This window comes from Leptodactylus fuscus, chromosome 2 (genome assembly GCF_031893055.1).
Source record: "Leptodactylus fuscus isolate aLepFus1 chromosome 2, aLepFus1.hap2, whole genome shotgun sequence".
Lineage (NCBI taxonomy): Eukaryota > Metazoa > Chordata > Amphibia > Anura > Leptodactylidae > Leptodactylus > Leptodactylus fuscus.
In genome coordinates, this window is record NC_134266.1 from 2,452 (window position 1) to 25,928 (window position 23,477).

Sequence of the window (23,477 nt, forward strand, 5' to 3'; positions counted from 1 at the left end):
GGCAGTCAGTTAGCCCCCCCCCACCGGCCCCATACCTTTAGTGATGCAGGCCGGCTCCTGCACGGCGAGGCCGCAGGAGCCGACCTGTTCCGATGACAGCTGGGAGCCTAATGAAGGCTCCGAGGCTTGTCATAGATATATATTACTATCGCGGCTGGTCTATGACCCTCCGCGATAGTAATGTATAGAATCTCCCATAGACGGCAATACACTTGTATTGCCGTCTATGGGACTTGCAATCAAATGATTGCAGGTTCAAGCCCCCTAGGCGGGGGATATTAAAATAGTAAAAAAAAAAAAAAAACACTTAAAAAAAATATAATAAAAAATAAAATAAATAAAAGTTCACCTCCTTCCCCTAGAATACATATAAAAGTATAACATTACTGTGAAACATATACATTAGGTATCCCTGTGTCTGAAAATGCCCGGTCTACTAATATTTTTATGTACAGTGAACGTCAAAATCAAAAGTGCTAAACTGCCGGGTTTTTCTCTCTGTTTTGCCTCTGAATTAAATAAAAGGTGATCTAAGCAATAAACATTTCCCAAAATGGTAGAACTAAAAAGTACACCTGGCCCCACAAAAAAAACGCCCTATACATCCCCGTACAGCTGCAGGGTCACCTGTCAATGTGGCCTTGCAGCTGTTCCAAAACTACAACTCCAGTGTGTCTAAGGACTTAGACACACTGGAACAATGGGCGGAGGCGAACAAAATGGTATTTAACAGGGACAAATGCAAAGTTCTACATCTGGGTAACAGAAATGTAAAAAACATATATAGTATGGGAGGAATAGAACTAAGTGATAGCATAGGGGAAAAGGACTTGGGCATAATAGTAGATCACAAATTCAGCGTCATTCTGAGCTTGCAATTCACCGGGGACGGAGGTTTCCGTCCAGTTAGCTAGGGGTTAGATTCTGGGTAGGCAGGGACAGGCTAGGATAGGAAGGAGAAGACAACTAACAGCTCTTATAAGAGCTAAATTCCAGGGAGAAGCTTGTCAGTGTAACGTGGCACTGACGGGCTCAATCGCCGCAACCCAGCTTTCCCAGGATCCTGAATGGAATACACTGACAGTGTATTCCCGTATACCCCATATATACCCCCGATACCCGTTCCAACGGTGTGCCCCCCCACCTTCACCCCAGAAATACCCTGCAAGTCCCCTAGCAATAGAATTGGGGCTATATACACCCACTATTTTTGCTACTGCCATATAGTGCCATTGTCTCACTGGGAATTCAAAGAATATATGGGGGTTATGTGCACCCACAATTTTTGCTACTGGTATATAGTGCCAGTTTCTGACTGGGAATTCAAAGAATATATTGGGGTTACGTGTACCCACAATTTTTGCTACTGCTATATAGTGCCATTGTCTCACTGGAAATTCAAAGAATATATGGGGGTTACATGCACCCACAATTTTTGCTACTGGTATATAGTGCCATTGTCTGACTGGGAATTCAAAGAATATATTGGGGTTACGTGCACCCACAATTTTTGCTACTGGTATATAGTGCCATTGTCTCACTGGGAATTCAAAGAATATATGGGGGTTATGTGCACCCACAATTTTTGCTACTGCTATATAGTTCCAGTTTCTGACTGGTAATTCAAAGAATATATTGGGGTTACGTGCACCCACAATTTTTGCTACTGGTATATAGTGCCATTGTCTGACTGGGAATTCAAAGAATTTATGGGGGTTACGTGCACCCACAATTTTTGCTACTGCTATATAGTGCCACTGTCTCACTGGGAATTCAAAGAATATATTGGGGTTACGTGCACCCACAATTTTTGCTACTGCTATACAGTGCCATTGTCTCACTGGGAATTCAAAGAATATATTGGGGTTACGTGCACCCACAATTTTTGCTACTGCTATACAGTGCCATTGTCTCACTGGGAATTCAAAGAATATATTGGGGTTATGTGCACCCACAATTTTTGCTACTGGTATATAGTGCCAGTTTCTGACTGGGAATTCAAAGAATATATGGGGGTTACATGCACCCACAATTTTTGCTACTGGTATATAGTGCCATTGTCTCACTGGGAATTCAAAGAATATATTGGGGTTACGTGCACCCACAATTTTTGCTACTGGTATATAGTGCCATTGTCTCACTGGGAATTCAAAGAATATATGGGGGTTATGTGCACCCACAATTTTTGCTACTGGTGTATAGTGCCATTGTCTGACTGGGAATTCAAAGAATATATTGGGGTTACGTGCACCCACAATTTTTGCTACTGGTATATAGTGCCATTGTCTCACTGGGAATTCAAAGAATATATTGGGGTTATGTGCACCCACAATTTTTGCTACTGCTATATAGTGCCAGTTTCTGACTGGTAATTCAAAGAATATATTGGGGTTACGTGCACCCACAATTTTTGCTACTGGTATATAGTGCCATTGTCTCACTGGGAATTCAAAGAATATATTGGGGTTACGTGCACCCACAATTTTTGCTACTGGTATATAGTGCCATTGTCTCACTGGGAATTCAAAGAATATATTGGGGTTATGTGCACCCACAATTTTTGCTACTGCTATATAGTGCCAGTTTCTGACTGGTAATTCAAAGAATATATTGGGGTTACGTGCACCCACAATTTTTGCTACTGGTATATAGTGCCATTGTCTCACTGGGAATTCAAAGAATATATTGGGGTTACGTGCACCCACAATTTTTGCTACTGGTATATAGTGCCATTGTCTCACTGGGAATTCAAAGAATATATTGGGGTTATGTGCACCCACAATTTTTGCTACTGGTATATAGTGCCATTGTCTCACTGGGAATTCAAAGAATATATGGGGGTTATATGCACCCAAAATTTTTGCTACTGCTATATAGTTCCAGTTTCTGACTGGTAATTCAAAGAATATATTGGGGTTACGTGCACCCACAATTTTTGCTACTGCTATATAGTGCCATTGTCTCACTGGGAATTCAAAGAATATATGGGGGTTATGTGCACCCACAATTTTTGCTACTGGTATATAGTGCCATTGTCTCACTGGGAATTCAAAGAATATATTGGGGTTACGTGCACCCACAATTTTTGCTACTGGTATATAGTGCCATTGTCTCACTGGGAATTCAAAGAATATATGGGGGTTACGTGCACCCACAATTTTTGCTACTGCTATATAGTGCCATTGTCTCACTGGGAATTCAAAGAATATATGGGGGTTACGTGCACCCACAATTTTTGCTACTGCTATACAGTGCCATTGTCTCACTGGGAATTCAAAGAATATATGGGGGTTACGTGCACCCACAATTTTTGCTACTGGTATATAGTGCCATTGTCTCACTGGGAATTCCACAAATAATTTGGGGATTCATTCACCCTACATCTCAGGCTCTTGCCATATTCACCCAGGTTGTCAGTGCTGCACCAGCTCGTTCCCAGACAGCTCGGCCCGAAAAACACGTTACCTATATAGAGGATTTGGACAATGAAGACAACATGTTCTAAATCTAATGTCTGCACCTTCTCCAGAATTAAAATAAAGGCAGCATTTAACTTTCAAATAGCACTGCACAAAGGAAGAGCTTATCAGCTTGTCTCATGACATGCTACTGAAAAGTGTCATTTGTGTATCTTAATGTAAATATAGTTGTATAAGCTTTTTGGGTTTTAGGCACTGCCAAGTTATTTATTACCACCCGCTCCCTTATAATGATGATGACGCCAAAGTCACTGTGGGTGTTCAGAGCTCACAGCTTTGGTTGACATTTGTCTTGCTCTCTGTCGGTACCAGCTGTCTTTTTGGATACCGTAAAGTTATGTTGACTTTATTAACAGCTATAGAAGCTTTAGCCAGGTTGTGACAGTGTGTAACCCTAACAACACTAAGTGGGATACACATTAATAGTCAGTCTATGTACGCTAAACGTATCACTGAAGTAATTTTTTTTCCCCTCTCCCCTAATATAAGAAAGGAACAGACATTAGACCTAGACCGGGGTTCGAGGCTTGTAAAAATCCAGTATTATTTGTTCTTCATGATGTGAAATATGTGTTGAAAAGCAACCCAAGATGAAGTCAGCCATGTGTGCCAGTGTGTTACTTGGCATGCCTTTGCTGGCCCCAACTGTAAGGGTCACTCTCCATTTCCTCCATTTTCCACTCCCCTTCACACCATTTGTGGTGAAGCAATGGGATGCACTGAAGTGCACCCTCTAGCCTCGTGTGGGACAGGGACATCAGATGCCACTCCAACCCCCTCGTCTTCCTCCGCCAGCCAATGGTGCGAAGATGAGAGGAGTGTGCTCTGAATGTTTTCTGCCTAGCAGAGGCTACTTCTCACTTATGAAAATGGCCCCACTTTGACCTGTATATCAGGCACAATGGTGTAGGTTTCAAAGAAACATGGCACCAACAAGTTGGAAAACGTGGGCCATGCGTGGACCGTGTTTGAGTCTGGCAAGCTCCAGATCTGCTACCAGGTTCCAGCCATTATCACAGGCGCAAAAATGTCAGGCCCCAGGTGTAGCAGGGAAAAAAAAAATGCCATCTCAGCCAGGATGGCATCCCTGACCTCGGAGGCACTGTGCTGTCTGTCCCCCAAGCTGATCAGTTTCAGCACGGCCTGCTGACATCTCCCCACGCCAGTGTTACAGTGTTTTCCGCTAGTAGCTGGGGTGGAGGTTGCAGCATCGTAGGGTTTCAGTCTACTCCTGCCATGAATTTTGGCCTGGGAGAGGAGATAGGCCACCCCAGTTTGCACCCGGGGACCAGACTCCACCACATTCACCCTGCCTGTCATTAAAGATAAGCACTGCAGCATCCCTGACCACAGGCGCTTGTCCATGTGTCGGTGGTCAAGTGGACCTTGCAGCAAAGCGCAGATCTCTGGGCCCGACTGATGTTATGGGACACATGCAGGCGCAAGGCAGGGACAGCACACCAAGAGAAGTAGTAACGGCTAGGCCCAGCATAGGGAGGTGCCCCAGCTGCCATCTGCTGACGGAAGGCCTGGGTCTCCAGAAGCATAAACAAACACCAATATCTCCAGGGCCAGCAGTTTATCGATGAGGCTGTTAAAGGCTTGGGCATGGGGGTGGGTTGTGTTGTACTTCTGCCTGCAATGAAAAGCTTGGGAAATGTGGAGTGGCTGGGAAGAGGCGCATGATGGTGCAGGCCAAAAGGGCGCATGAGGGTGAACTCCCCAATGTGTCAGAGATAGGTGTGTAGGTGTCCTTGCATCATATACTTGCACCATATTTGGCTTTGGAAGTTAATTTTGTGCCAAAAAGTGGTTAAGACAGCGATCCCTCAGCTACTCCCGTTACACTGTCTAGTGAAATTACCATCTTTGGAAGTGGACCACCACTTGTAAGATCCCAAAGGAAGCAGGCAAGAGATGTGCAGTGCAGAAAAAAAGATGAGAAAATAAGTGTAGGCTGTAGAGCACAGAGGGATCGGAGAGGACAGAGCTGGTGTCGGCCAGGTATTCCCACAACATGCGCCTATACTTGTCCCTCCTGGTGACACTAGGCCCCCGAGTGGCAGTAATTTGTCCAGGGGGGCCATTAACGTGTTCCAGACCTAGGAATAAGTCTTCCAACAGGGTAGAGTTTTGCATGCCTTTGCTTCTACCCACTGTTTTTGCTGCTTAGCTTCCCTCCTCATCTACACTGCTTTCACCCCTAAACATCACCCCAGTTTATGCCTTTGCTTCTACCCTGTTCTTTTTGTTGAATTAGCTTCCCTCCACATCTACACTGCTTTAGCCCCTAAACATCACCCCAGTTTATGCCTTTGCTTCTACCCTGTTTTTTTTGTTGAATTAGCTTCCCTCCACATCTACACTGCTTTCACCCCTAAACATCACCCCAGTTTATGCCTTTGCTTCTACCCTGTTTTTTTTGTTGAATTAGCTTCCCTCCACATCTACACTGCTTTAGCCCCTAAACATCACCCCAGTTTATGCCTTTGCTTCTACCCTGTTTTTTTTTGTTGAATTAGCTTCCCTCCACATCTACACTGCTTTAGCCCCTAAACATCACCCCAGTTTATGCCTTTGCTTCTACCCAGGTTTTTTGTTGATTTAGCTTCCCTCTACATCTACACTGCTTTAGCCCCTAGACATCACCCCTGTCCATGTGGGGTCGGTGGCCTCGTCATCCACCAACTCCTCTTCCAATTGCGCACTGGCCCCTTACTGCAAACCGCTCATGACCACAGCTTGCCCTGATGGCAACTGTGTCTTATGATCCCCACTTAGGTCCAGACAAGTCGGTGGCGGGTCCAAAACCCCAAAATTGGAAGGAAATGGCGGATGCTGCAGTATTTCTAACACCTGTTCCTGGTGCTCGGGCCTGGTCTGTGTTGTACCCTGCACCCTGCTTAACGCATCTGCCATATCCGAAGTTGTGCTGAGCGCATGCTAATGTTTCGTGTCCAGTGCAATGGATGGGATGGGATTTCACATAAGTCTGCCACCCATGGCCACTCATGGTTGAGCAACTGAGGGAGTTGACTTTGACGAACCCGAGGGTTTTGGAGTTGGAACTACATCAAAGGTCTGTGCTGCTCACACACTCTGCTCAACACATGATATGTTTAGTGCCAGCAGTGTGGAGACGTCGCACAACAGCCGTTGTTCCAGCAGGTACAGGCGTTGTAGGAGTGCATAGAGGCTAGCAGCGGCAACTATAGACTTTAAAAACTATCCGCACAAGCGCCACACTTTCACCAGTAGCTCAGGAACATTGGGGTACCTTTTTCAAAAGATTAGCAGCAATGAGTTAAAAACGTGGCCCAGGCATGGAATATGTTGCAGGCTGCCAAGCTACAGAGCCGATCCCAGGTTACGGCCATTATCACACATGACAACATGCCTGGGCCCAGGTGCAGTGGCAAAAACCACATTGCCGTCTCATCGAGGATGGCATGACTCACTTTGTAGGCAGTGTGCTGTCTGGCCCCCAAGCTGATGAGCTTCAGCACGGCCCGCTGACGTCTCCCTATGCCAGTGTTGCAGCGTTTCCAGCTCATAGCTGGGGTCAATTTAACAGCGGAGGAGGAGGAGGGTGGTGTTTCAGCCCTCCTCCCAGGAATGTTGTGTGGGGAGACAAGTCAGGCCACCACATTTTGCGACCCGGTCCACGCCTCAACTACATTCAACCACTGTGCCAAAATTGAAAGGTAGCGTCCCTGTCCGCATGCACTTGTCCATTCGTAACTGGTCACGTGGAACTTTAGGGCTAAGCGCTGAATTTAGGGACCGCCTCATGTTTGGGGGAAAGTGCTGGTGTGGACGGCACAGTGCGGTGGCGCAGTAGACACTCTGCCCAAAAAGGGCAGAGTGTCCGCCAGCTGGGATTCCAACATCTCCTGGGCCAGATTTCTTGAGATGAGGCCGTTGAAGCCTTGGGCATGTGTGTGGGTTGCGCTGTACTTTAGCATGAAATGAAAGGCTTGGGAGATGGGGAGTTGCTGGGAAGAGGCGCATGATGGCGCGGGCAAAAGGAGAAATGGCAGGAAAAGGTGAGGATGAGGGTGAACTCCCCAAAGTGTCAGAGGCAGATGTGGAGGTGTCCTGGCTGCTGGTCTGGACTGCAGCGCCAGCCCTGTCAACAGTGGGAGAGGCAGTGGCCGCAAGGCCAAACGACGATTATCCTGCGCTTGCTCTCACCCACTGAGCCCAGGGCTTGCCTTCCAAATGATGGCACCCGCAAGAGGTGGTGAGATTCCTCTCTGCAGATCTCCAACCCATCTTGGACTTGCAAATTGCACTAAATTTGTCATGTAACTGACATGTATATGATGAGTCTATCCATTGTCTGTTCATTTTGGTGAAAGTCAGCCTGTCAGCTGACAGACAGCTGTGCTTGTCAGTGATGATGTCACCGGCTGCTTGTACCCCCAGTTTTTGCTGCTTAGCTTGCCTCCACATCCACACTGCTTTTGCCCCTACACATCACCCCTATCCATGCCTGTGCCTCTAGCCATAAGTCTGCCACCCATGGAAACTCATGGTGCAGAAAGTGAGGGAGCTGACTCTGAGGAACCCTTGGATTTTGTAGCTGGTACTCCATCAAAGGTCTCTGCTGCTCACACACCCTGCTGAACATACGGTATCTAGGGTTAGAGCGTGTGGTGACCTCGCACAACAGTAGGTGCTTCAGGCAGATGTAGGCCTTGCTGGAGTGTATTGCGGCTAGCTCCAGGTACTGTAGACTTGGGAAAGTGGGTGTCCAAGTGCCGCACTTTCACCCTTAGCTCAGCTAATTTGGGGTATGTTTTTAAAGATCATTGCACCACTACATTGAACACGTGGGCCAGGCATGGAACGTGTTGGAGGCTGGCAAGCTCCAGAGCCCTCCAACAAGACAAAAAAGCCTGGACCCAGGGGCAGCGGGGATAAACAAATTGCCATCTCATCCAGGATGGCATCCCTGACCTCAGAGGCAGTGTGCTGTCCGTCTCCCAAGCTGATGAGCTTCAGCCCAGCCTGCTGACGTCTCCCCACACCAGTGTTGCAGCGTTTTCAGCTCGTAGCTGGGGTCAATCTAAAAGCGGAGGAGGAGGAGGGTGGTGTTTCAGCCCTCCTCCCAGGAATGTTTTGTGGGGAGACAAGTCAGGAAAATTCTTGAAACAGGGGAGAGTTTTGCATCTTTGCCCTTGCTGCCTATGGACATCCCTTTGCCTCTAGCCACCATTTTCCCTGCTTTGCTTGCCTCCACATCCACACTGCTTTTGCCCCTAGACATCACCCCAGTCCATGCCTTAGCTTGTACCCCCAGTTTTTCGTGCTTAGCTTGCCTCCACATCCACACTGCTTTTGCCCCTAGACATCATCCCTATCCATGCCTCTGCCCCTAGCCATAACTCTGCCACCCCTGGAAACTCATGGTGCAGAAACTTTGGGAGCTGACTTTGAGGAACCCTTGGGTTTTGTAGATGGAACTCCATCAAAGGTCTGTGCAGCTCACACACCCTGCTCAAGATATGGTATTGTAGGGTTTCAGCGTGTGTGAATGACGGACAACAGCCTGTGTTTGGACAGATGTAGGCCTTGCTAGAGTGTTTTTAGGCTAGCAGAGACTCCTGTACACTTGCAAAAGTGGGCGCACAAGCGCCGCATTTTCAACAGTAGCTTCGGTACATTTGGGTATGTTTTCAAAAAACTTTGCACCACTAGGTTAGACGTGGGCCAAACATGGAACGTGTTGGAGGCTGGCAAGCTCCAGAGCCGCTACCAGGTTCCAGCCATTATCACAGGCGTAAAAATGCCAGGCCCCAGGTGTAGCAGGGAAAAAAAAATGCCATCTCAGCCAGGATGGCATCCCTGACCTCGGAGGCATTGTGCTGTCTGTCCCCCAAGCTGATGAGCTTCAGCACCGCCTGCTGACGTCTCCCCACACCAGTGTTTTAGCGTTTGCCACTAGTAGCTGTGGTGGAGATTGCAGCGTCGTAGGGTTTCAGTCTACTCCTGCCATGAATTTTGGCCTGGGAGAGGAGATAGGGTACCTCAGTTTGCACCCCGGGACCAGACTCCACCACATTCACCCTGCCTGTCCTTAAAGATAAGCAGCATCCCTGACCACAGGCGCTTGTCCAAGTGTCGGTGGTCAAGTGGACCTTGCAGCAAAGCGCGGAACTAAGGGCCCACCTGATGTTGAGTGACACGTGCTGGTGCAAGGCGGGGACGCCACACCGGGAGAAGTTGTGACGGCTAGGGACGGCATAGTGAGGTGCCACAGTTGTCATCAGGTCCGGGAAGGCGGGAGTTTCAACAAGCCGGAATGCCAACCTCTCCTGGGCCAGCAGTTTAGCGATGTTGGCGTTCTAGGCTTGCGTGGGTGGGTGGTTAGCGGTGTATTTATGCCGGCGCTCCAATGTCTGAGAGATGGTGGGTTGTTGTAAAGAAGCGCCTGATGGTGCCTTTGATGGTGCAGGAGAAGGAGATAAGACAGAAACAGGGGAGGATGAGGGAGAAGTCAACAAAGTGGCGGAGGCAGATGAAGTGATGTCCTGGCTCGTCCTCTGGAGTGCATCGCCAGCACTGTGAGCAGAGGCAGTGGCATGAACGGCGGGCGACGTTTGTCCTGCCGTTGCTGCCTGCCACTGATTCCATTGCTTGGATTCCAAATGACGGTGCATTGAAGTGGTGGACAGGTTGCTCTTCTCAGGGCCCCTACTCGATTTCGAGAGGCAAATTGTATAGACGACACTATATCTGTCCTCGGCGCATTCCTTGAAAAAACTCTACACCTTCAAGAAACGTGCCCTCGATGGGGGAGTTTTTCTGGGCTGGGTACAAAAGGGAACATCTTCGGACATTCCGGGTCTGGCCTGGCTTCGGCAAAGCAGCTGACCTCTGCCTCTGGACATGTCTCTGCCTCTAGCTACCCTTTTTGGTGCTGCACCTGCCTCAACATCCACACTACTTTCCCAGCTTGACATCCGCCTTGTCCAGGTGGGGTCGGTGTCCTCGTCGTCCACCACCTCCTCTTCCAACTCCTGTCTCGCCTCCTCCTCCTGCACAATGCGCATGTCAACTGGCTGCCCTGACAGCAACTGCGTCTCATCGTCGTCGATGAGGGTGGGTTGCTGGTCATCCGCCACCAAATCGACCGGAGATGGAATGGAGGAGACTCTAGTGTTTGAGCATCTGGACACAGATACTCGTCTGTTAGGTCCGTGGAATCGCAAAATGGAGGGGCAGGTTGCGGTACAGTCAAAGGAAGGGAGAACAGCTCTGGGGAGCAGGGACAGTTGGGGTTATTGTTCTGGGAAGATTGGGAATTTTGGGTGGAAGGAGGACAAGACTGTTGGGTAAGAGGAGGTAGAGGCTGACTGGCTGGTGGACAATGTGCTTTAAGCGTTATCCGACAGCCATTGCAAGACCTGTTCCTGGTTCTCGGGCCTACTAATCTTTGTACCATTCAGCCTAGTTAATGTGGAACTTTTGTGCAAAGCGCAGAACTTAGGGCCCGCCTGATGTTAAGGGACACACGCTGGTACAAGGCTCAACTCACCCTAAGTGCCAAAAACACTGCTGGTGCAAGGCTCTACTCATGCCAAGGGCCTCAATCTCTGCTGGTAGCTCAGCTTAAGGTCCTGTAACTTTGTTTGGAAGGGCTCATGTTAAGGGCTAGAAAAGTGAATTTTGGAAGGTCTTACCACATCACACACACACACACACACACACACACACACACACACACACACACACACACACACACTCAAAATGACAGTTAAGGGTGAGGGCTTTTGGAATTCCCATTGCCTATTCCATTTGTGGTTGTCATGGGGAACGTGATTTAAAGGGGTGGTTGTTACTGTTTGTTGAGCTTAAATTGGGGTTTGTGTCCATCCATTTGGGGAGTAAAGAAGGTTTCCAGGTATTTTCCCACTTTGATAGTGGTTTTTTTGAATGTGGAAAGTGTGTAGTTGTTAGGCTGTGATGTTGGGGTAATAGAGGGTCTTTGGTGTGTTAGATGCCCCCAGACATGCGCCCCCTGCTGTCCCAGTGTCATTCCAGAGGTGTTGGCATCATTTCCTGGGGTGTCATAGTGGACTTGGTGACCCTCCAGACACGGATTTGGGTTTCCCCCTTAACGAGTATCTGTTCCCCATAGACTATAATGGGGTTCGAAACCTGTTCGAACACACGAACATTGAGCGGCTGTTCGAATCGAATTTCGAACCTTGAACATTTTAGTGTTCGCTCATCTCTATTCCGCTGTACTCTTCCCTGGTCAGACCACACCTGGAATACGGTGTACAGTTCTGGGTGCCTCAATTCAAGAAAGACATCGATATATTGGAGCAAGTCCAGAGAAGAGCAACCAAAATGGTGGAAGGTCTGCAAACCATGTCCTATGAGGAGCGGCTAAAAGAACTGGGATTGTTTAGTTTGCAGAAGAGAAGGCTGAGGGGAGATTTAATAGCAGTCTACAAATATCTGAAAGGTAGTCACAGTGCAGAGGGATCTCCCCTATTCTCATTAGCACAAGGAAGTACAAGAAGCAATGGGATGAAACTAAAGGGAAAGAGATACAGATTAGACATTAGGAAAAACTTTCTGACAGTGAGGGTAGTGAGAGAGTGGAATAGGCTGCCACGGGAGGTGGTGGGCGCTCCATCAATGGAAATCTTCAAGCGGAATCTAGATAAACATATAGCTGGGATGATTTAGGAAAACCTGCACTCGCAGGGGGTTGGACCCGATGGCCCTTGAGGTCCCTTCCAACTCTACCATAAGAAAAAAAAAAAAAAAAATTAAATATTTTACCATTTTTTGCCTGAAATGTTTTTTTCCCTATTTTTCTCCTCTAAAACCTGGGTGTGTCTTATAGTCCAGTGCGTCTTATAGTCCAAAAAATACGGTAAATACTTTTGGTATTGCTCATGAAGACACTCCCACTATTATCGCCGTCTGCTATTATTGAATCACTCTATGACGAGAGGGTCATGGGCTATGGTACAAAAGCTTAGCTTAGGGTCCCTCTGCGTACCCTCTCCTCATGGCCATCAGTCCCGTCTCATCCATACATTTTAACAGTATTTCCATTTCCCTTCATTATCTGGTCCAGTCCACCATGACGCCATGTCTGTGCACATAAGCTTCCCATTATTCCTGTTCCCTGTTGTTCCCTACACACAGTAATGCATCCCACAGAATCCCTCCTTGCCTATAAACTGCTGGCCAGCTGCTCCTTTTGCCATTAAAGGGATATTGTTCTCCTTTCGGACAGTGGGAGGCCGTGCTCTTTTTCACTCCAGTGCACCAGACAGGGGAAATACAGTTATGATGTACAGACTGCCGGCCATCAAAAGGGATAAGAAAAGAGATCAAGGCAGCTTATCAATCTCTAGTGTGGTGAGGACAACTCGAGGATCTTCTGACTCATGGGCCCGGTCGCTACTGTGACCAGTGGTTATGGGCCCCTTAAGGCTCCTGGTCCCAGGTGAGAATGTACCCTGGATTTACCCCCCCACCCCCATCCCCGTCTACAGCAATGAGATAGTCCATCTGATTTTCTCTACAAACTCTTGTTACTTATGTAATAAATGCGACAACTCAGATTTTGTTTTATTATATTATTTTATGTTTTATTTTAAACTTCTGACACATATTGTTGGATAACAAAAAAAATTACATATTAAGTAAATCCTAAAACTACCTGATATGTCTTTAGTGTATGTGGGTTAGCTGAGATGTTGGTCACAGAATATTCCTGCCCGGAGCCGTGTTTGGTAGCTGTGACAGACTGGGGGTTCATGGGCCCACCATATAAAACCCCTCAGGAATAGACCAGAGTAGCCATCAGATTTGGGTTCCTTCTTCTGGACCATGGATGTGTTAGAGTCTATAATATAATGCAGTGGCCATTTTTGTTCGCCTGTCGATGAATCTCAATTAGTTCGGTTTCGTAAAATATCAACAATTTGGAATATTTGGGTCAAACGTGGAACGAGTCTGTTCCGCCATCTCTAGTATCGTGTCTTGGAGGATCCCATTAACTGGTTGGTGGAGGAAGTCCTTGGCTTCCTGAATGGGCCGGGCTTGGGTTGTATATACTTGTATATTACATAGCCCATATTCTAGGTCAGTGATGGCGAACCTATGGCACGCGTGCCAGAGAGGGCACGCAGAGCCCCCTCTGCTGGCACGCGTGCTGTCGCCCTGATCGCTCACTAACGGCGAATCCGATGCAGGATTCCCCGTTAGTGAGCGATCGCTGCCTTCAGCTGGTTGTGCAAATGCGCATCCAGCTGAAAGCTGTCAGTGTAGCTCAGTGTAGGCCACGCGTACTACGCGGCCTACACTGACTACAGAGTGTGACCTCTGAACAAGCGCGGGCGTGATGACGTAAGTCATCAGCGCGCGCAGTGAACAGAAGAGAGAACACCCGGCAGCTCTTCAGGTAACTATATTGTGTTTGTTTGCACTGTCAGGGGAGGGGGGCAACGGTAGACATTTCATGTTGTGTAGGAGGGGGCTACTGTAGACTTTCATGCTGTGTGGGTAGGGGGCTACTGTGGACCATTTTATGCTGTATGGGAGGGGGCTACTGTGGACCTTTCATGTTGTGTGGGAGGGGGCTACTGTAGACTTTCATGCTGTGCGGGTAGGGGGCTACTGTGGACCATTTTATGCTGCTACTGTGGATCTTTCATGCTCTGTGGGAGGGGGCTACCGTGGACCAGTTCATGTTGTGTGGGAGGGGGCTACTCTGGACCATTTCATGCTGTGTGGGAGGGGGCTACTGTGGACCATTTCATGTTGTGTGGGAGGGGGCTACTGTGGACCATTTCATGTTGTGTAGGAGGGGGCTACTGTGGATCTTTCATGCTCTGTGGGAGGGGGCTACTGTGGACCATTTCATGTTGTGTGGGAGGGGGCTACTGTGGACCAGTTCATGCTGTGTGGGAGGGGGCTACTGTGGACCAGTTCATGCTGTGTGGGAGGGGGCTACTGTGGACCAGTTCATGCTGTGTGGGAGGGGGCTACTGTGGACCAGTTCATGTTGTGTGGAAGGGGGCTACTGTGGACCATTTCATGTTGTGTGGGAGGGGGCTATTGTGGACCATTTCATGTTGTGTGGGAGGGGGCTACTGTGGACCAGTTCATGTTGTGTGGGAGGGGGCTACTGTGGACCAGTTCATGTTGTGTGGGAGGGGGCTACTGTGGACCAGTTCATGTTGTGTGGGAGGGGGCTACTGTGGACCAGTTCATGCTGTGTGGGAGGGGGCTACTGTGGACCAGTTCATGCTGTGTGGGAGGGGGCTACTGTGGAGTATACAGGTATAATCCTGTGTGGGGGCCACTGTGGGCCAGATTGTACTGTGTGGGGGGCCACTGAGGGGCAGATTGTACTGTGTGGGGGGCCACTGAGGGGCAGATTGTACTGTGTGGGGTCCCCTCACTATGTATATCACACAGTATTTGTTTTATAGCAGACGTGAAATTAGTACAGGATGTAATAACATTGCATGGTAAACTATAAAACAGATCCTGTGCGATGTAAATAGTGAAAATTAATTGTTTAAAAGTACAGAATGCAGAGACCTTTACCTTTCAGTACAAGATCTGTAAAGCCCCAGTCACATGACTGTAATTTGTGGGTCCGCAATTGTGGACCCACAGAGTTTTAAGGTTAAATTGCCGTGTTGGCACTCCGTGATAATTTATTTGGTTTTGGGTTGCAGTTTAGGCACTCGGTCTCAAAAAGGTTCGCCATCACTGTTCTAGGTATTTTGTATAAAGTCCGCCAGTCTTCCCTGGTTCTCGGGGTAGAATTCTTTAGAATGTCAGTTTTTTCGCAGTCTTATTTTGCTTCCCTCTTGAGCCATATTTTAGTTTTTTGTTGGTTCCAGGAGTTCCACCAATCTCCTAAATATAAAAGGCAAAATAAAACTGAAAATCATAACTGAAATACAACGGGAAGCCTGGAAAATGGAAATGGAAATTGGAATTTTTTTTTAGTTTTTGTTTTTTCTGTACATTTGAGTTATTTTTGCCAAACTTTGTTACTAAACTTTAATATCCTCTTTGTGCCGCTATGTACTTGAAGCTGATGAGACCCCTTTCTATAGCAGTCACTATATACTAGGTGGTTCGGCAGCAGGTATCCCCATCGGAGCAGAATGTTGGTTGTATATTAGAGCTGCCCCCTACTAGTGATGGTTCCGTATTGGCTCCTCTACTCGTAGACACAATATGGCTGCTAACAGTCTGGCATTGGCCTCAACGCTACAGAGATCAAACCTGAAGAAGGTCAAAGACCTGACCGAAACGTTGCTTGCAATTTTGATTTGCATTACTACAACATTATTTGCTACCATATAACATGGCGTTGGGATGTGTGAAATGATTACTCTTGTCTTGGAAAAACTAGTAAATAGCTGAAACGGTTGCACTGCTTGTTAACAACCAAAGGCGAGTGCCGTGATCTCTGTACATGGTGAAACCCTTCAACTCGCAACGACACTGCTAAAAATAGAGTGTGCGGGACCGGCGATATACAAACACCACCTCTGCCCAGTCCAGCTCTTTGCATCTGTCAATAGCCCTCCCTTCATTGGTTGGGACACAGCCAGATTTTTTCTCTAGCCCCGCCATTTCTGAGCAATCCGTGCCATTACTTTTGGTGTCTGATTTATCCTCTGTATTGTCAAGAGGGCGGTGTCATGCAGGAACAGAAAGGAGTGTGACTCAGAGCTCTGACACTACTAATTGGATCTCAGAATCACGCCCCCTTGTCAGTTCCTGTATGACACCACCCTCCTGACAGTACAGAGTCTAAGTAGTACATCAGGCACCAAAACAGCAGTGATTGCTCAGGAATGGTGGGGGCGAGAGAAAAAATTCCAACTGTGCCAAAATCAAAAAGTGAAAGAGCTTGATTTGGTGGAGGTGGTGAGAGTTCTTCCTTAAGTACATTTTGTGTCACTGTTATACACCTCTATGGTTGCCGACCTCTGGTGTAATATATTGTACAGACACGATAGAGAACGTTACCTACCTCACCGATGGGAATGACATCAAAACTGGAGTTTAGGTTATTTCTCTCATTATTATTTTTATTCTTTTTAACAGTTGACCATTTTCTTTGCTTTATCTCAGTTCCCGGGGTCCTTGGGAGATTCTAAGAACCAAACATGTGAGTATAAGAAACCGACAAATCTTACCAGGGACAAGTGTCATCTATCTGGTGGAACCAGCCGATACAGTGAATTATGGTGACGTTACATCCGATGTACTTTCTATATATGTCCCCAGATGACCGGAGCGTCATGTGACCAGCCCAGACACATTGTCAGATACTCCGTTAGAGTTCCATTTCCTGGAAGCAGAGTGTCACTTATACTAATGACCCCCCCCCCCCATTATACTTAGCAGCAGATCGAGAGAATGTCAAGAGACAGGAGCAAAACCGTCACTAAAGCTAAAATATAAAAACTACTTCTATATGTGACCCCTCACAGGTTTCATCTCTTCTATATGAATCTACAATGTAGAAAATAAAGAAAAAAGACCAGAAATACCCTGGAAAGAAATGTTGTGTCCTAGGACTAGAGATTCATATTCTAAGGGAAAAGTAGCCGATCCTTCGAAAACTTACCAAAGTCACATTTCCATGTAAAGGGGTTGAAGAACCATTTTCTACTTTGTTAAAATTCTTTGAGGAATTCTTCTGCCTCCTGCTATAAACCAAACTATAGAAATAGGCAAAAAGTATCAAACACAAAACTCAATATCTACAGGCCCGAATACTGTAACATACTGGACATAAATAATACTCCTATACTGTACATAAATAATACCCCCATACTGTAACATACTGGACATAAATAATACTCCTATACTGTACATAAATAATACCCCCATACTGTAACATACTGGACATAAATAATACTCCTATACTGTACATAAATAATACCCTCATACTGTAACATACTGGACATAAATAATACTCCTATACTGTACATAAATAATACCCTCATACTGTAACATACTGGACATAAATAATACTCTTATACTGTAACATACTGTACATAAATAATACCCCCATACTGTAACATACTGGACATAAATAATACTCTTATACTGCAACATACTGTACATAAATAATACCCCCATACTGTAACATACTGGACATAAATAATACTCCTATACTGTAACATACTGTACATAAATTATACCCCCATACTGTAACATACTGTACATAAAAAATACCCCCATACTGTAACATACTGGACATAAATAATACTCCTATACTGCAACATACTGTACATAAATAATACCCCCATACTGTAACATACTGTACATAAATAATACCCCCATACTGTAACATACTGCACATAAATAATACTCCTATACTGTAACATACTGGACATAAATAATACTCCTATACTGTAACATACTGGACATAAATAATACTCTTATACTGCAACATACTGTACATAAATAATACCCCCATACTGTAACATACTGGACATAAATAATACTCCTATACTGTACATAAATAATACCCTCATGCTGTAACATACTGGACATAAATAATACTCTTATACTGTAACATACTGTACATAAATACCCCCATACTGTAACATACTGGACATAAATAATACTCTTATACTGCAACATACTGTACATAAATAATACCCCCATACTGTAACATACTGTACATAAATAATACTCCTATACTGTAACATACTGTACATAAAAAATACCCCCATACTGTAATATACTGGACATAAATAATACTCCTGTGCTGCAACATACTGCACATAAATAATACCCCATAATGTAACATACTGTATATAAAGAATAACCCCATACTGTAACATACTGTACATAAATAATACTCCTATACTGTAACATACTGGACATAAATAATACTCTTATACTGCAACATACTGTACATAAATAATACCCCCATACTGTAACATACTGTACATAAATAATACTCCCATACTGTAACATATTGTACATAAATAATACCCCATACTGTAACATACCTTACATAAATAATAGCCCCATACTGTAACTTACTGTACATAAATAAACCCCCATACTGTAACTTATTGTACATAAATAATTCTCCCATACTGTAACATACTGCACATAAATAATACCCCCATACTTTAACATACTGGACATAAATAATACTCCTATACTGTAGTATACTGTACATAAATAATACTCCTATACTGTAACATACTGTATATAAAGAATACTCCCATACTGTAACATACTGTACATAAATAATACCCCCATACTGTAACATACTGCACATAAATAATACTCCTATACTGTAACATACTGCACATAAATACCCCCATACTTTAACATACTGTACATAAATACTCCTATACTGTAGCATACTGTACATAAATAATACTCCTATACTTTAACATACTGTATATAAAGAATACTCCCATACTGTAACATACTGTACATAAATAATACCCCCATACTGTAACATACTGCACATAAATACTCCCATACTGTAACATACTGTACAGAAATAATACTCCCATACTGTAATATATTGTACATAATACTCCCATACTGTAACATACTGTATATAAAGAATACTCCCATACTGTAACATACTGTACATAAACAATACCCCATACTGTAACATACTGTACATATATAAAACTCCCATACTGTACATAAATTAATACCCCCATACTGTAACAGTGTAAATAAATAATACCCCATACTGTAACATGGTGTAAATAAATAATACCCCCATACTGTAACATACTGCACATAAATACTCCCATACTGTAACATACTGTACAGAAATAATACTCCCATACTGTAATATATTGTACATAATACTCCCATACTGTAACATACTGTATATAAAGAATACTCCCATACTGTAACATACTGTACATAAACAATACCCCATACTGTAACATACTGTACATATATAAAACTCCCATACTGTACATAAATTAATACCCCCATACTGTAACAGTGTAAATAAATAATACCCCATACTGTAACATGGTGTAAATAAATAATACCCCCATACTGTAACATACACTACATAAATACCCCCATACTGTAACATAGTGTAAATAAATAATACCCCCATACTGTAACAGCGTAAATAAATAATACCCCCATACTGTAACATAGTGTAAATAATACCCCCATACTGTAACATAGTGTAAATAAATACCCCCTTACTGTACATAAATAATACTCCCATACTGTAACATACTGTGCATAAATGCATATATAAGACCATCATGACATGTATAAAAAATGCCGCCATTGAGTATACATCCAGCCAGCCATAATATATATATATATATATATATATATATATATATATATATATATATATAGCTATACTGAATAAATAATGCCATAACACTGTTTGTTGCTTTCATACGGTAGATAATGGTGTCGCACTGTTAAAAATTCTATTTTTTAAAAAGATTTTCTGACTTCTTTTTTTATTATTTAAAACCAATATTGTGGGCCCATAAACATAAAAAACCATTACTCACCTCTCCTTGGACCTCTGTTTGCCGTGTGATGGCTCGGCCTTCTGTATACAGGTCTCCTGGCTGATGTCAGTGACGTCCCATTTGTGCCAGTTGAGACAATCACTGATGACTAGGCTGGAGCCGATCTTGAAATTTCAGGATCATTTTTAAAATCCGATTTCCGATCCCAATGCAAGTCAATGGAATTTTTTTAATAATCGGAGATCGGATTTTTAAAATGATCCTATTCCCTAAACGGCATGTAGTCAGGGGCGGATCCAGGGCCGGGCGAGCCGGGCAACCGCCCGGGGCCCCGCGCTTAGCGGGGCCCCGCGGCGCGGCCGGGACCTAACAAAATGGTCCCGGTCGGCATGTCCCGATTCCAACTGAGCTCAGCGTTAAAGCAGGAGCTGACAGAATGGCATGACACTGGGGCAGATGAAGGGGGGGAGAACAGCATGACACTGGGGCAGATGGAGGGGGAGAACGGCATGGCACTGGGACAGATAGAGGGGGAGAGAACAGCATGACACTGGGGCAGATGGAGGGGGGATAATGGCATGACACTGGGGCAGATGAAGGGGGGAGAACGGCATGGCACTGGGACAGATAGAGGGGGAGAGAACAGCATGACACTGGGGCAGATGAAGGGGGGAGAATGGCATGACACTGGGGCAGATGAAGAGGGGGAGAACAGCATGACACTGGGGCAGATGGAGGGGGAGAACGGCATGGCACTGGGACAGATAGAGGGGGAGAGAACAGCATGACACTGGGGCATATGGAGGGGGGAGAACAGCATGACACTGGGGCATATGGAGGGGGGAGAATGGCATGACACTGGGGCAGATGAAGAGGGGGAGAACAGCATGACACTGGGGCAAATGAACTGGGAGAGAACAGCATGACACTGGGGCAGATGAAGGGGGGAGAATGGCATGACACTGGGGCAGATGAAGGGGGAGAACGGCATGACACTGGGGCAAATGAAGGGGGGAGAACGGCATGACACTGGGGCAGATGAAGGGGGGGATGGCATGACACTGGGGCAGAGACGGGGGAAATGAAACTGTGGGCAGATAAAGGGGGAGAATGGCATGAAACTGGGGACAGAGATAGAGGGGGGACATGAAACTAGAGGTAGATGAAGGGTGTATATGAAAATGGGGGAGATATAATTTACGGGTGACTGTAGGAGGATTATACTGTGTGGAATCACATGAACATTGAATGAGAATGGGTGGAGTCAACATAAAAGTGGGCGGGGCCTAATTTGTTGCGGCGCGCGCCGCACGCTTTATTCCCTCTTTCTAGTCTTCAACAGTTGGGAAGTACAGTTTAGAAGTGCAAGACCCCCAGTAAGTAGGGCCCCGCCAAAGTCAATTGCCCAGGGCCCCGCAAACCCTGGATCCGCCACTGCATGTAGTCCAAAAATGTTTTCAATTTTTGGACCCTATGCTGTGTAGTGATTAACCCCCACCCCTCACCGGTGTCCGCTTACCTGCACAGCTGCAGCTCCCAGTTCTTCTTAGTTCGGTCCTCTGTCCTTGACACGGGTCCTCTGCGCCCCCCCACCTCCCTAGACTAGTATTGTAGAGATGCAGGGAGTAGGCGGGGCTTGATGCGGCTCCCCTCCCAGTACCCGCCCACAATCTCCTAAGCCCCGCCTTCTCCTAATACTAGTCTAAGGAGGCGGGGTGCAGGGCGCTCCGGAGTCATGTGAAGGACAGAGGAGCGGAGCAGCAGAGGGCAGTGGCAGAACTTCTGTGCAGGTAAGTTGAGTAAAGTTCATGAGTACAGTAGATAGACAGGTCAGTGTACAGTAGTATCTATCTACTCATGAACTTGCCTCGTCGTCCTCACAGCAGCTCAGCACACAGTGATTTACCGCAGCCTGCCACTCTTCTGCTTCGTCCCTGTTTTACCGTATATTCAGCTGAGTATAACAGGGACGAAGCAGAAGAGTGGCAGGCAGCGGTAAATCCATAGGAATGAATGGGCGCAGCTGGCACACAGGGGGTTAAGTGGCCGGCCGCTTCCATTCATTCCTATGGGTGCTAAGCTTTTCCCACAATGATTGGTCAGTATCCAAGCATTGTAGGAAATAACCTATGATCTTGATCCCGTCCGAAAAGATCAGGATCGGAATTCCGATCGCGATCGTGAAATTTTCTCAATCGCCGATCGGAATCCGATCTTTTCTGATCCCGATCGCTCAACCTCAGTTTTAACACCTTAAATAAAATTCCAAATCTTTGAAATAGAAACTTTTTTCTTGGAGTTGCCAAATCCAGACACCCGTCACCTTGTCTATACTTTGCATACATGTATTGATGTACTTTGTAATTATTTCAGGGGATTTTTTATTTCTTTTTATACCATTTTTTGGGAATATTTGATATTTGACTTTTACACCCTCTAGGGGGTCTTTAATTTCGGGGGATCTGATCACTAATACAACACACGGCAATGCTAATGCGGAGATGTAAAGGCCGCCTCGCTCAGGCGTATGTGGAAACTGAAACCAGGGCTCGGGGCCTTCAGAAAGGTCAGCCAACATTTGACGCTTTTATCATCATATTACAAAGGTTTTTTCCCCTGATTTTCAGCAAAAATTGTAGCAAGGAAACAGATTTTGTGCATTGTGGCCATGCATGGGATATAAATATTATAATATGGAATAATAAGTGTCACTTACTGTCTAACTACAACCCAGACGACCCCCACCAAGAGCAGCACCACCAGTGACAGAATGACGATTCTCACAATGACGCCTCCATGATTGTTCTCTTGTAGGGGGGCTAAGAGATAAGAAGAAGGAATTGTTATCTCCGAGACATCCAAGCACTCCTATAGGTTACAGACCATGGTATGCATCCGTGTTAGCGTCCTGGAGTAATTACGGCCATTCCTATATGGCGCCCCCTATCCCCAGTCACTGACAGCACAAGCACCTTGTTGTCTCCAGCGTCAGGCAACAATAATAATAATATGTTACAGATTTCTTCCTCTAAGAAAAACCATTGATAATAGCCTAGATGCTCCACCTAAATGCTCCACCTACAGTAGACTCTCCACATAGACACTCTACCTAGATGCTCCACCTAGATGTTCCACCTACAGTAGACTCTCCACCTAGATGCTCCATTTAGGCTCTCCACCTAGATGTTCCACCTACAGTAGACTCTCCACCTAGACGCTCCACCTAGACACTCCATTTAGGCTCTCCACCTACAGTAGACTCTCCGCCTAGATGCTCCACCTACAGTAGATGCTCCACCTAGACGCTCCATTAAGGCTCTCCACCTAGACGCTCCACCGACAGTAGACTCTCCACCTAGACACTCTACCTAGGTGCTCCATTTAGGCTCTCCACCTAGACACTCTACCTAGACTCTCCACCTAGATGTTCCACCTACAGTAGACTCTCCACCTAGACGCTCCATTAAGGCTCTCCACCTAGACG

At 45.9% G+C, this 23,477-nt stretch overlaps 1 protein-coding gene across 1 annotated transcript in view; it reads right to left on the reverse strand.

Annotated features, from left to right (window-relative positions):
• Positions 1–15,097: 15,097 nt before the first annotated feature.
• The window catches only part of LOC142193525 (uncharacterized), a 28,653-nt gene continuing 20,273 nt past the window's right edge, over positions 15,098–23,477 (reverse strand). Inside the window, exons 7-10 of the mRNA XM_075262498.1 lie at positions 22,710–22,812; positions 17,119–17,212; positions 16,519–16,641; positions 15,098–15,386 (exon numbers count right to left, since the gene is read on the reverse strand). Of these exons, the coding sequence (XP_075118599.1) occupies positions 15,297–15,386; positions 16,519–16,641; positions 17,119–17,212; positions 22,710–22,812 (410 nt within the window). The 3' untranslated portion in view covers positions 15,098–15,296. The remainder of the gene's footprint in view (positions 15,387–16,518; positions 16,642–17,118; positions 17,213–22,709; positions 22,813–23,477) is intronic.